The sequence below is a fragment of the Malania oleifera genome, chromosome 2 (assembly GCF_029873635.1).
Source record: "Malania oleifera isolate guangnan ecotype guangnan chromosome 2, ASM2987363v1, whole genome shotgun sequence".
Taxonomy (NCBI): Eukaryota; Viridiplantae; Streptophyta; class Magnoliopsida; order Santalales; family Ximeniaceae; genus Malania; species Malania oleifera.
Window position 1 is genome coordinate 16,743,671 of NC_080418.1, and position 14,061 is coordinate 16,757,731.

The window sequence follows — 14,061 nt, forward strand, 5'->3', positions numbered from 1 at the left end:
TGTTAGTTTTTTTTATTTAAAATTCATACCCGAGTTTATTTTATAAGTAAATTTCAATTATGTTAATTAGTTCCACAAAATTTTCATGAGTTTATTTTTACGGGTATTTGATTATACCAGTTATATCTTTAATATACTTGCATCTATTTTTGGGTTAAGAAATGTTCTAATCCCCTCAAGTAAATTTTCAGCATTTATTTCTATTCAAAAATAAAATTATATATATTTTTAACACAAAAATTGTGTGGCATGAGTTTATTTTTACGTTACATTTTTTATGAAAATATGAGTAAAGATGAGATTTTCAAGATATTATTTTAAATTGCATAAATTATAATAAGATAATTATAAAACCCCTTATGGCAACGAAAGTTCAAAGTTACAGATGCTCGGTACCGCAGCTTAAAGTTTATACGGATCAGAGTGCACCCACACTGTTTACAGAGTGGTTATTTATGTTAGTGGATTTCTCCTGAGTGCACACCTGGTTCCGGACCAGGATTTAATAAGGAAAATCTCACTTAAAGTTTACGTACGTTGATTTAGTTTAGTCGGCCAGCCAGCTAAGTCCAGTCTTTGAACCGCACAACCCAGTCATGGGGGTAAACATGACTTACGGCAAACAAGCCTAAGAGTGGTTTTTATAATATATATTTATACATATTTAATTACGTGTACAAAGTTACCGATGATTTGAAGGAAAAATGTAAGTTTACGTGAAAATGATCATTTTGGTGATTAAATGACGATCTAAGGAAAACGTATAAAGAAAAGTATATGTATGTTTATCATTAAATATTTTTACAGTTTTAAAGTTAAAAGTTTAATTTAATAGTTATAGTATATAATTATAAAATTTTATTGTTGTAATTGATGACAAAAGTTTTATACAGAAATTTTTAAATTTATATTTATTCTAAAAGAAATTTTGAAGTTATAGTATTAAATATTGTTTTACGAATTTTTTTTAAAAAAAAACTCATTTTGGCCACACACTAATAATAATCTTATTTACTTACTGAGCGTCGTTTCACTCCAATCATATTTTTATTTCAGATAACTCTGAAGAGCATATCGAAAATCAGGCTTAACAAGCATGCGGGTGGGAATAGAAAAATAAAGATTTATTAGAAATATTAGTATGATGTCAGCTATTTATGCTTGTGTAATTTTTCTTCTTTTGAAATAAATAATTGTAATATGAATAATTAGTGCTTTGGTTTAATAAAAATTGAGTTCATTTTGCTTCCGCTGTAAATTAGTAGTAAAAAGTTAATATCCCAGACCCCTTGGGGTCGAGGTGTTACACGTTACCCCCTTTGGCATGCTTGTGCCTGCTGGCTCGGGTTCCTATAACCCTTAAATGGCTCGTGGACCCCACATTGCTTGTGGGCCCCACATATCTCAATTGGGCTCCATATGGTTTGTGGGCCCCACTTCTCCTGGTACGCTAGCTCGGATTCCTACATCCGGTGCACGTTACCCCCTTTGGTATGCTATCTCGGATCCACATATCGAATGCCTTGCTAGCTCGGGTTCCTGTAACCCTCAAACAACTTGTGGACCCCACATGGCAAGTGGGCCCCACACATCTCCGATGGGCTCCGCACAGCTTCTAGAACCCTCATATTATTATTATTATTATTATTATTATTATTATTATTATTATTATTATTATTATTATTTATTTTAATTTGTCAAAAGCAAGCATACTTTGTCCCCATATCATCACTCATCACATGTCATGTTTCCTCCCTTTATCATTCTTCCCATACTATATTCCCTTCGTCATTCTTCATCCCATACTTTGTCCCCCCATTATCACTCACCACATGTCATGTTTCCTCCCTTTATCATTCTTCCTATACTATATTCCCCTCATCATTCTTCATCACATACTTTGTTCCCCCCATCATCACTCACCACATGTCATGTTATCTCCTTTTATCATTCTTCCCATACTATATTCCCCTCATCATTCTTCATCCCATACTTTGTTCCCCCCATCATCACTCACCACATGTCATGTTTCCTCCCTTTATCATTCTTCTCATACTATATTCTCCTCATCATTCTTTATCCCATACTTTGTTCCCCCCATCATCACTCACCACATGTCATGTTATCTCCTTTTACCATTCTTCCATGCTAATTTCCCTTCATCAGTCTTCCCCCCATACTTGGTTCCTCCCATCATCACTCCCTTATATCTTCTTTCCTATGCTAGCCGCAAGCTAAGCCTATAAATAGCCCTCTCATTCCAAGCACAAGGGGAGGAGAGTTCTTAGTGGTGGTAAAGAGAAGATTTCAAATATTGAAGTTTTCTATCATGAGTTTGTGAAGTTAGTTTTTTTTTTAGTAAAGATCAAGAGGTCGATTGATCCCGTTTTTTATTGGCGCTGAGTCACCCCATTTGAAGAAGGCACCCCCTAGTGCCTCAAATCAGAGCTCAAGAACAACTCTCAGGAAGACGTTGTAGAGCGGCCCTAGTAGACTCATCAATAGGAAAAGAAGACCAGAGCAAAGGAAAACGAAAGAAGATCAAGCGATCGATTGATCCCTTTTCCTACCGGTGCCGGGTCACTCCATTTGAAGAAGGTACTCCCTATTGCCTCGAGTCGGAGCTCAAGAACAACCCTCGGGAAGGTGCTGTAGACTAACCCCTGCGGATTCACAGACAGGAGAAGAAGACCGGAGGAGAAAAAGACGATAGGTAAGACCAATGAACTTTCTCTTCCTATGTTACATCTCCGCCCCCCTTTCCTGAACCGACCTCTGCTGGTTTATTTGATTCTATTTCATTTCTTATTTTATTTTAAATGGCTTCTTTTTAACTCGTGAAAAAAAAAAAAAATTTCATAAAAGACACAAAAATTCAAAAAAAATTGTCAAAGAAAATTCAAAAATTTTTAAGGCTTTGCAACTTATTTACATTTGAAAATTTTTGAAGAAAATCCAAAAAAGTTTCCAACATGTTTGGCAAAGGTTAGATCTGTTTCCCTACATTCGAGATTTTCAAAAATACATTTTAAAGTCATATCTTTAAAACTATGACTTTAATGATTGTTGTCTAAAATTCTGTTGTATTCGGAAGAACATTGGAAAACCTTGAAAAATCAATGGTCTCGACCAAGACCTTAAACTGGTTTTTCCCCCCAACTGGTCAACGTTTGACCGACTCACCATTCCCAACTGGGTCACCCCGGTTTTCTCCATTTCGCTTGTATATTATTGTTGTATCCATAAAATTCACAAAAATCACGAAATTTTCAAAAATTCCAAAAATATTTTCACATTTTGATTTTAATTGATTTCATTTGTGTTATTTTGAAAGTTCGGGAAAAATCACAAAAATCATTTTCACACTTAGGAAAAATCACAAAAATATTTTTTAGGCACAAGAAAAAATCATTCCAATCCCAAACAAATTTCAAAAACCTCCCAAAATAGTATTTTTGATACTTAAAAAAAACCTATAGATTTCAAAATCCCCGGGAGCGTATTTTGTATCATATTTTCGATTTTCCTTCCCGATGATTGCGACCAAGAGCATTGACTCTTTGGGGTATTGGATTGCCTCGGTTATGAGGGAATACCTATATAGTATTTTCATTTTTTTTTACTTTTGAAAGGGAGTAATCTTTAAAGGCTTATTACATTTATTTCGGGAAAACTCTTTATTAATCTGGTACCGTTCGTAAGAACGGGCGTGTAGGGGGTGCTAATATCTTCTCCTTGCGTAACCATACTCCCGAGCCCGACTTTGGTGACGCAGACCGATTCTACCCCTAACGGGGTAGCAATCAAGTGTTCTAACTACACTTCAAAAGGTTAGTGGCGACTCCACCACACATCGTTTTCCATGAAAATTCGCATTTTCAAAATACACATTCATTTTTCCCAGTTCGCAAGCCGATCCATTTTTAAACCAGAGCTTGGTTCTTTGGGCCGGGTCCAGGACGTCACGACAATGACTATTTGATATTTTCTGTTAATCTAAGCAACAAGTAACTCACCTTGTCCAAATAATTTTTTCATCGCAAATGTCAGACAATTTTCCTAACTAACTAGGCTACAATCATCGTTTTCTGAGGGAGTGCAAAAGGACGGTGCAAACAAGAGGATGTACATGCATAGGCATAGACTTAAAAAACACACTTTTGTACTTAATTTTTAACAAAAAATTAACTTAAATATATGTTCTGGGAGATAGAAAATAATGGTAATAATTAAAAGACAAAAAACACTAACCTCCCCTGAGGTTTGGCAAAAACACAATTACCATTCCTGAGGTTTTGAAAATTTTAGAGACCTCCCTTAAAGTTTCAATAATTCTAAAGACCTCTCATGAGGTTTGCCAAAAAGGTATAAACCTCCTTTTATACCTTGCCAAAAGACAAGTTTTTTTTTAGTGGAAGTCCGTGCCTTTTTGGCAAATATAAGGGGAGGTTTTTGGCAGTTTTAAAATCTCAAGAAAGGTTTGTGTCATTTTCAAAACCTTAGGGGAGGTTTGCAAACTTTTAGGGAATGTGAGTGTCTTTTGCTCTTAATTAAATTCAGCTCAAACTTTAACAGGGCAAAGGTGTTATAATTTATATTAAAATTTTGTGGATTTATAGAGTCAATTTTATAAAATTTGAAATAGAAAGACATAGGGTATTTTGGGAGCATAAAATTAGAGGATGTTATAAAAAGTAATTAACATAATTGGTTTTGGATCCAAAACATCAAGTTTTGGAATTTAATGATAAGTGAACCTTGTTTACACAAGGAGCCATGGTAGTTAAGATTTTCTTATACTAATATTTAGAGGCATCAAGTTATGAGATTTGATGATATATGAGCCTTATTTATACTACTAGTGTGCCTAATATTTTTTCTATGCAAGGAGCTCATGCTAGATAGAATTTTCTTGTAAAAGTACTCAAACACTGAGGAGAGCCTGCACCTCAACTAATTTAGTACATGGTTCCCCATCAGGTCACAAGGGTAGTTAACTCTAAATGGACATACTCCAGCTACTTTAGACTTGAACCATTGAATCTATGGTGTAAGGTGTACATCTTTTATATCGGGTTGAGTTATACAACAAGAAGTTGTCCATCTCCAATTCCATATTCGACATTCCCCGTTCTTATTCCATCTCACCCATCACAAATCTGAATTTGAGACCTCCAACAAGTATGTCCCAACTTTTAACCATTAGAAAATTGTTATTATTGTTACTAAGAAATTTTCATCAACTCAATCAACAAGCCAATGATTGCATTGGCAAGCTAATAATATTTATTTGATTAAAATTCATTCATATTTTAAAATATCTTTTAAAAGAGAATACATAGAATTAAAAATAAGCTTGTGTTGTAAAATCAATTAATATGAACTCAAAACTACATTTAAAAATCAAAGTTAAGTCTAAATTTAAGTTAACTCCAATCTAACTTTTAAAGTTAAGTCTAAATTTAAGTTAACTCCAATCTAACTTTTCCATATTAGTAAGATAAAAAAGATAGAGAAAAAAAAATGTGCAAATTGCAGTACCTTCAAGGCCTTATCACATTCAATATATCACTCGCACTTCGTACTCATTTAGGTCCTTCACATTTTTCACTGTGCTTTAGACATGCATGGCAACTAGAAAGGGGAAATAGCTAGGGGCTAGAACTACTTTCTGCCTTGCCATTTGTTTTACAAAGTCACAATTTTCTTTTTAAATATATAAATTGGAAGAAAATCGTGCAAGTTAGTAAATGACTAAATGGGGATTGAGAACTTTAAAAAATATATTAAAGAAAATTCAAACTGCAAAGTTCAACTTTTCAAGTTTAACCAAACTAGCTTTGCCTGATTTTGACTCATATGTTAATACCTTCAAAGATTTTCTACCATTAGAATTTGAAGACACTAGGTCAAGAATGAAACATTCATGAAAAATAGGTCTTATTGAATTTGTTACACGTCTAGTATTACAAGAACCTTCATATATATATATATATATATATATATATATATATAGTTAGATTTAATAATACCGTTTGAGGGCGCTTGATTAACATGTGCATGCATGTCGATTGTCCAAATCAAATATTCCGGTTTGCGTTAGATGGTGAAGACATTTTAAAATGCTGCACTTTTTCACGACTTCGTGTAAGTGTACCAGCTTCACGCTTTGTGAGAAAATGAACTCCCATCAATGTAGATAGGAAAACAAATCATAAAATTAAAAACTATAGTCAAGTTCATCCCCTAATGGGCAAGAGCAATAATAAGATAAAAAAAATAGAGAAGAAGTAGTATATTGCTTCAACTTCGATATATAAGTAGGCAAGTCAAGATTAGTAGAAGAAATTGAAAATGGGTAAAAAGAAAGAAGAAGAAAAAAGATATGCAAAGTTTGTTCCAAAAAGCAGTCAATTAAATTAATTCAGTTTAAGTTGATCTTAGAAGTTATATATGGTAGATGAAAATTATTCTAATGCGTGTTGTTTTCTCGTATAATATAAAAATGCGCAAGCTAATCATTCATGCGTATAAAATACCATTCCATTGTAATATATACTATAGAAGTAGACATAATTAACCATGCATATGCTCCATATGATTTTTTTTCGGAACATTTTTTAGTCTAGTAAAAGTTATATAGATGTTAGCATATCTCTCTCATATATCTTCCCAAAATACTCTTGTATATCTCCCTGAAATACTCTTGTAGTCTACCTCTTTCCTCTATAAAAGGATGACCTTGTACAGTTTTATGTGTACAAAAAGATTAATAAATTTTTATTAATTTTAACATGGTATCAGAGCCTTCTAAACCTAATTTTTTTTTTCTTAAACCTCCTTGCCGTCGCCCACTGTTTCTGACGACGTCGTCGTCATCGTCTCCTACGAGACTCTTGTCTCTGGTCGCTCAGTCCCACTTTTGTCTCACAGTCTCTCTTGTGATCTCGTCTTTGGTCTCTTAGTCTCAGACTCTCAGTATTGCACAACACAACCTTTGTGAGAAAAGGTTAAGATCAAACCACATTCAACAAGTTGACCAACATAAAGGTCGTGTCGAACGTAAGCATCGTCACATTCTTGACACTGTTCGCTCTCAACTCTTCTTTGCATCCCTCCTCGAATCCTTTTGGGATGAAGCTGCTCTTACTGCTGTTTATACTATTAATCGGGTCCCAACCCCTACTCTTTCCAATAAATCTCCATATGAGACTCTTTATGGAAAGGTACCTGATTATTCTCTTCTCAAAGTTTTTGGTTGTGTTTGCTTTGTTTTGCTTCCACCTCATGAACATACAAAACTTGAATCTCGCTCTCGTCTCTGTTGCTTTATTGGTTATGGCATTAAACACAAGGGTTATCGATGCTATGACCCCATCGCCAACGTCTTCGCGTCTCTCGGCATGTTCAGTTTTGGGAACACAAAATGTTCGTTAGTATCTCTCCATTTTCTTCCAATTGTCCCTCATACTCCCCCATTTTCACTGATCTTGCCATCGATCCCTCTCCCGCTTTCTTTTCTAATGCAGGTCATGCCAACTCATCAGGGGATCCTTCCGTGTCTGCCGCTCCCGCACCTGGACCGTCTGATGATCCTACCGTTGCTTCCACTCCACTTGAGTCCATAGATTTGGATGTCCGTCGTTCTAATCGGGTAAGGACACCTCCTACCTATTTTAGTGACTATCACTGTTTTTCAACTTTCGAATCCCTTCACAAGCCTCACAGCTATCGCGAAGCTTGTTCTGTTCCTGTTTGGCAGCAAGCTATGTTTGAAAAACTTGATGTACTTCACAAAACTCATACTTGGGACCTGGTTGACCTGCCTCCTAGTAAGACTGTAGTAGGAAACAAATGGGTGTATAAATGGAAAATAAACTCCGATGGTTCTGAAGTACAACATAAAGCTCGTTTAGTGGCAAAGGGCTTTACTTAGGAATATGACATTGATTATGAGGAGACATTTGCCCCTATTGCTCGTGTTACCTTCGTTCGCTCCCTTTTGGCTATTGCCTCTGCTCAACGATGGCCTTTATTTCATATGGATGTCAAGAATATCTTCTTAAATTGTGATTTGGCTGAGGAGGTCTATATACAGCCCCCTCCTGGGTATCCTCATTCTTCTGGTCAGGTCTATCGTCTCCGCCCTGCTTTATATGGGCTTAAGCAAGCTCCTCGTGCTTAGTTTGCCAAGTTCAGCTCCACTGTTGCCCAACTTGGGTTTGCTTCTAGCCCCTATGACTCAGCCCTTTTTACCCGTCACACTGCTACTAGCATCACTCTTCTACTACTTTATGTTGATGATATGATCATTATTAGTGATGATACTTCTGGTAATCACGAGCTTAAGCAATTCCTGTGTCAACAGTTTGAAATGAAAGACCTCGATTATCTTCGCTACTTCCTTGGCTTAGAAGTGTCCCCTACCTCTGATGGCTACTCCTTGACCCAAGCCAAATATGTCTCTGATCTTCTCACACGTGCTGGTCTCACTGATTGTAAGATAATTGATAGTTCGTTGGAGCCCAACATCAAACTTCATCCTATTGATGGGGAGCTCTTTTTCGATGCCACTCATTATCCACAGCTTATTGGGAGCTTGATTTATCTCACTGTCATTAGACCAAACATTGCCTATGCAGTGCACCTTGTTAACCAGTTTATGTCAGCTCCTCGTTCCGTTCACTATGCAACTGTTCTTCGCATCTTACGATATGTGAAGGGCACCTTATTTTATGGCCTTTTTTTCCCTCTCACTCATCCTTCATTACAAGTTTATTTAGATGCTGATTGGGCAGGGGACCCTATTAATCGTCGGTCTACCATTGGTTTTCTTTTTTTACTTGGTAACTCTCTTATCTCTTAACGAAGCAAAAAGCAGACTGTTATTGCTCGCTCTAGCACTGAGGCTGAGTATCGAGCCCTCACTGATACTACTTCTGAGCTTCTTTGGCTTCATTGGCTTCTCCACGATATGGGAGTTCCTTAACCTTCGAGCACTCTGCTTTATTGTGACAATCATAATACTGTCCAAATCGCTCACAATAATGTCTTTCATAAACGCACCAAACATATCGAGATTGACTGTCATTTTGTGCGTCATCATTTTTAAGACGAGACACTTCGCCTCTTGTCAATTCCTTCTACTGATCAGTTGGCTGATATCTTCACAAAAGCTCATTCACCTAGTCATAATCGTGCTTTAGTCTGCAAACTCTAGATGACATCTTTGATATCACCTTGAGTTTGAGCGGGGATGTTAGCATATCTCTCTCATATATCTCCCCAAAATACCCTTGTATATCTCCCTAAAATACTCTTGTAGTCTACCTCCTTCCCCTATAAAAGGATGACCTTGTACAGTTTTATGTGTACAAAAAGATTAATAAAGTTTTATTAATTTTAACAATAGATAACAAAAATAATGTGAGTCATAAAAGAATACATAAAAATTTCAAATTGAAATTATTTTATTATATTACTTACATATCCAAAATTTATAAATCTTAATAAATGATACCTTGTAAAGATGCCTATTAAGGGTAGCTCAGAGGGTAAGTTAAGACTTTCTTAGTCAATTACTAGGGTTCAAGTCTTGACGACTATGACTTTCGATTTGAGATTAGATTTTGATATTTAAGCATAGAAGGGTAGAAGGGCGGATCCATTATGTCGTGGTTTGATGCTGCATCAGGGGCGCCAATGTGGATCGTCGGTGGTTGGAGTTCTCGCATTATAAAAAAAAACTTATAAAGATATATTAGTTTAAGAATAATGAGGAAGACGTATATTTGTTAATTGAAAATTATATGCTTTGCCCATTGTTTTTTTTTTAAAAATAAATCATATAACTAATAAATGGCTAAATTATTGGGGATGGAGAAGGTAAAAAAATAAAACCATAATTATAATATGTGTGTATATACCTTTGAACATTCATACTTATGAAGTTCATTATGATAATGTATTTATATATTATTTTTATGTATTTTTTAAACTTTATATTTAGGAGAAATCTTAAATTTGAGTTTGTGTAGATTTGACTAAAATATAATATATAAGTATATTGAATTTTGTTTAAATTCACTCAAGTTCATCATATGATAACTCGAAATCTATGCTCTCAAACGCAATATAAGATTATTCACTTGCATTATATGCAACGTTCCTTATTTACTATTTTTATTTTAAAATATAATTGTCGATTGAAATAGTTTTCAAAATTTTTTGTAATGGAATGTAACATAATTGGATGAATGATTACTCGATGACATATTGACCGAAAAATTTATCGCTAATAAAAAATACTTTTATTTTTGAATTTTTAATAATTATTCCATTGAGCATTGTGGAGCACACACTACAATTAGTGTTTAATATGATTAAAAATGAGTTATAATGGCATGATATAAAAACATAAAAATTTGTTGATGTAATTGTGAGATATTTTAGTAGTTTTGAAACTTAAGTAACTAAAATATTTAAGATGTTCCATTTAATTTTTTGACTATAATATTATTATTTGTGCTAAAATTGAATTCACCTTGGGCTTTTTTTTTGGTTAGTACCTTTTGGGCTTTTGGTCAGGCCCAAGAAAATTACGTTGGAGGAGAGGCCTCAAAGGAAAGGTAAAGAAAGGAAAGGCAAGGAAAGGAACGGAACGAGAAAGGCTTCAGGTGCGGAAGATTCTGGTGAGCTAAAGAGGAAAGTGCAGTTGCCAGTTTTTCTGGCGTGCTGGCGGTGAGCCGGTGACGGCGGCGCCGAGCAGATGGAGGAGGACTCCTTGCCGTCAGTGCGCAGGCCGCCGAAGGTTTTGAAGCTTGGCGAAGAAGATGAACGAAAAATGCAGCCCCGTCAGAAACGCCACATGGACTTTCCCACCACCACCACCGCCACAACCTCAAAAACCAATTCCTCGTCGCCCTTCAAGCTTCCCGATGGCTGGGTCGTCATAAAGAAGCCCCGTCCGTACGCCCAGGGCCACCGCTCCGATAAGGTGAGCTTCTTTGACTGTACTCATATTTTTGTTTGTTGTTTGTTTGTTTGTTTGTTTGTTTGTCTGTTTGTTTGCTTTGATACTTTCCTGTGTTTGCATTATCTTATCTTGCCCCCTTATGCATTGTTTTCAATGTTGCCCCTGTGTATTAACAAAATGCAGAATACCCTCTTCTAAATATTGGATGGAAATTGGAAATGTATGGAAAACTCTGCATTTTCTTGAATGATTGGTTATGGGCACTCCACAGTCCTGAATTTTTCGTATGCTTGGGAGAGGCCTTTGATTTGGATTTATATAGATTTGGATAAAAATGTAATACAAAATTGTATGGAATTTTATCAACTCCACCCAAATCCAAATCTAAAGCCTGAAATCCATGCTTCCAAACACTGTGTTAGGGTTTTTGAGGGGATAATGGAGAGTTATAAGAGAATTGGAGATTGTTAATAGTTTTCCGTGGAATGTTATTTCACCAATTACCCATTGATAATTGTAGACACCTTAATTTTTACCAGGCCTTCTTGAAGAGATCTAGCGCAATAAAAGTTGATTTCGAATTCTAGAAGTTGGAGGATCCTTAAAAAAAAAAAAAAGAAAAAAAAATCCAATTGAGCCCTTTTCAAAATTAAAATTCTTTTAATTGAGTCCCAATATTTTTAAGTTGAGTCCCAATTATTTTCATAATAAGTCCTGGTTGTTTTAAAATTAAGCTCCTTAATTTTTTAAATTGAGTCTTTCAATTTTTTTGAATTGAGTCGTTTAATTTTAAAATTGAATTCTTTAAATTTTAGTGAGTCATTTTTATTAAATTGAGTTTGGGTCCTTTATTTGCCAGGAATCAAGTTTTATTTGTAAAACCGAGTCTTTCTTTTGAGAGACAAAAATTGGACAACAAAAATAAATGTATAAGAAATTCAAAAATAAAAAAGGAGAAGCATGTGCGCAGAAGAGAAGCATGCGCGCGGATTTGATTGCAATATTCCCTCCTGGGAATAAGGGAACAAATTTTAGGGGAATGATTCTTCTGTTAACAATAACTTTTAGGCGCCAAATAGATTGTTGGACTCTCCATAAAGAGAGTCACGGCGCAAGCAAAAATAGAGGGGGTATTGTTCAACAGTTTCTCCCACTCTCTCTTCTCCTTGCTCACTCACACTCTGCAATACCAGAGAGCTGCGCCTCCATTCCCTTTTCCATTTCCACCTCATACTTTGCCTCTCTCCACCATTCTCTTCTGGCCATCCCTCACGGCCACCTGCTCCCCCACCAAACTAACACACACTCGCTGGCCTTCCTACAACCACACATACTTCGGTAGTCGCTTCCCAAGTCACAGATCCACGATCCTCTGCGAGTCGCCGAAGCCGCTGTATGCTTCCACCTCCGTTTCTCCCACAACTTTTCCCTCTCGTTTCTAGCACCATCACCATCTCCACGACACCCCCTGCTCCTCCTCACCGTCACCACCTTCTGCTCCATCACCACTTACAACAGGCATTGCACCCGTCTCTCTCCTCATCATCATCTTCACCAACCTTTTGCACATCACCGTCCCCACCTCTTCGGCACCTTGACCTCCGACGTCGGCTTTGCCCCCCTCTACCAGACCTCTGCCCATCCTCGTAGCCACATCCTTCATGGTTTTCGCCACTTTGTCAACCAGAGTTGTTGAGCTGCTGTCCTCATCGGCAGTGAAGTGCGATCAGATCGCTTTCATCCCAGTTGGTTCGGTGGTTGTTTTACGAGTAGCCCTTGTTGTCGGATCTCGTTGACGATCTATGGCTCGCCTGGGTGGTGCCGCCATGCGGGAGGTGCGAGGTGCGTGGCAGAAGCTCATGGATCTTCATCTCCACAGTTGCTGATTTATACAATACGACACAGGTGAGACAGAAAAATTAATTTGAGTTATATGTTTATTATCTGCATACTAGTACATGCACGCTTTAATTCATTAAGGACCTGTTATGGAGCTTATGGCCTAGTTAGTATGTAAGCTTGTGTAACCAACAAAGGCTAGGCCAAGCACACATAGCCATGTTCACAACCTTCCTTTCTCTCATCTCTGTCCTAGTCTCAGTTGCCATAGCACTTAGTGGCATCTAGCTTGTACTACCCAGAAGACGCCGGTGATTTCGCCTCCTGTGATGTCGACGCCGCCATTTAGATCTCTCCTCCACTGCCCAATTACTCCATTTCCAACCATTTGTCTCTGGACTCTCCGCAACCTCCGTAACTTCTGATCAGTAGCAACTGAGTGCCGGGTATTTGTCTGTTCGAAAGTCAAAATACTTCTGTCTCCGATTCGATTCGCCACATAGCTGGTTCACCGGGAAATGGACGTGTCTCCTATCTACATCCTCTTTTCTAGCCTCCTCTCCGTCTTCTCCCTCCTCTCTCTAGAAGTTCTCTCTTTTTACAAAACTCTATCCTTTCTTTCTCATCACGAACTCTCTTTGTCTCTCTCGCCATCTCTATATCTTTTTGTGTCTTGCTCGCTCACTTTATCTCTCTGTGCTGGGGCGTGGGGGCCTTACGGAGGTATGGATCGGTCGGGTTTGTCACAAAAGAAGAACTGGCTTTGGGCTTTTCGTCTATTGTTGTTGCATTTGGATTGTTTGCACAGTTTAAACCTTATTGAGTGATAGTTGTTAGAAAGTTTTAGCCATTCACCTGTGTATATGAGTGAGCATGGGATCTGCTTGTTGGGTTGCTATACCAAACAGATTGAGCAGTGAAACTGTCCATAGAAATGTTCGACACTCACCATCATGGAGTTTTCGATGGGATAACCATGGGCGAGTAGCAAGCGAAGTGGAAACTTCTGTGAATTGGCTTTCTAACGGAGTTAGCAGGAGTTATGGTTCAGATATTAAATCCGGGACTCAATAAGGATTCTATGTATGCATGAAATGTGGGTGATTGGCTTCTGCAGTTAACGTGTTTGTGGAAATGTCAGAGAGTCAAGTTTTAATTCAAAGACGTCACTCTTTGGAACTCTTTTATTGATGGGTAATCTCTGGGAACATATGAAGACGATTTGGCAGAGGGGAAACAAATTCATG

At 37.0% G+C, this 14,061-nt stretch overlaps 1 protein-coding gene across 10 annotated transcripts in view; it reads left to right on the forward strand.

The window, feature by feature from the left end:
• The first annotated feature begins 10,552 nt into the window (after window positions 1–10,552).
• Window positions 10,553–14,061, forward strand: part of LOC131149576 (methyl-CpG-binding domain-containing protein 7-like) — a 72,023-nt gene continuing 68,514 nt past the window's right edge. For 5 of the 10 annotated variants that reach the window (XR_009135251.1, XR_009135253.1, XM_058100143.1 and 2 more), the window contains exon 1: window positions 10,610–10,996. Coding sequence is in view for 6 of the 10 variants with exons in the window: in XM_058100143.1 (XP_057956126.1) it covers window positions 10,769–10,996 (228 nt within the window). In the remaining 4 variants the exon portion in view is untranslated. Of the gene's footprint in view, window positions 10,997–14,061 lie in introns of all 10 variants that reach the window. The other 5 variants (XM_058100141.1, XR_009135254.1, XR_009135252.1 and 2 more) reach the window with 5 other exon arrangements.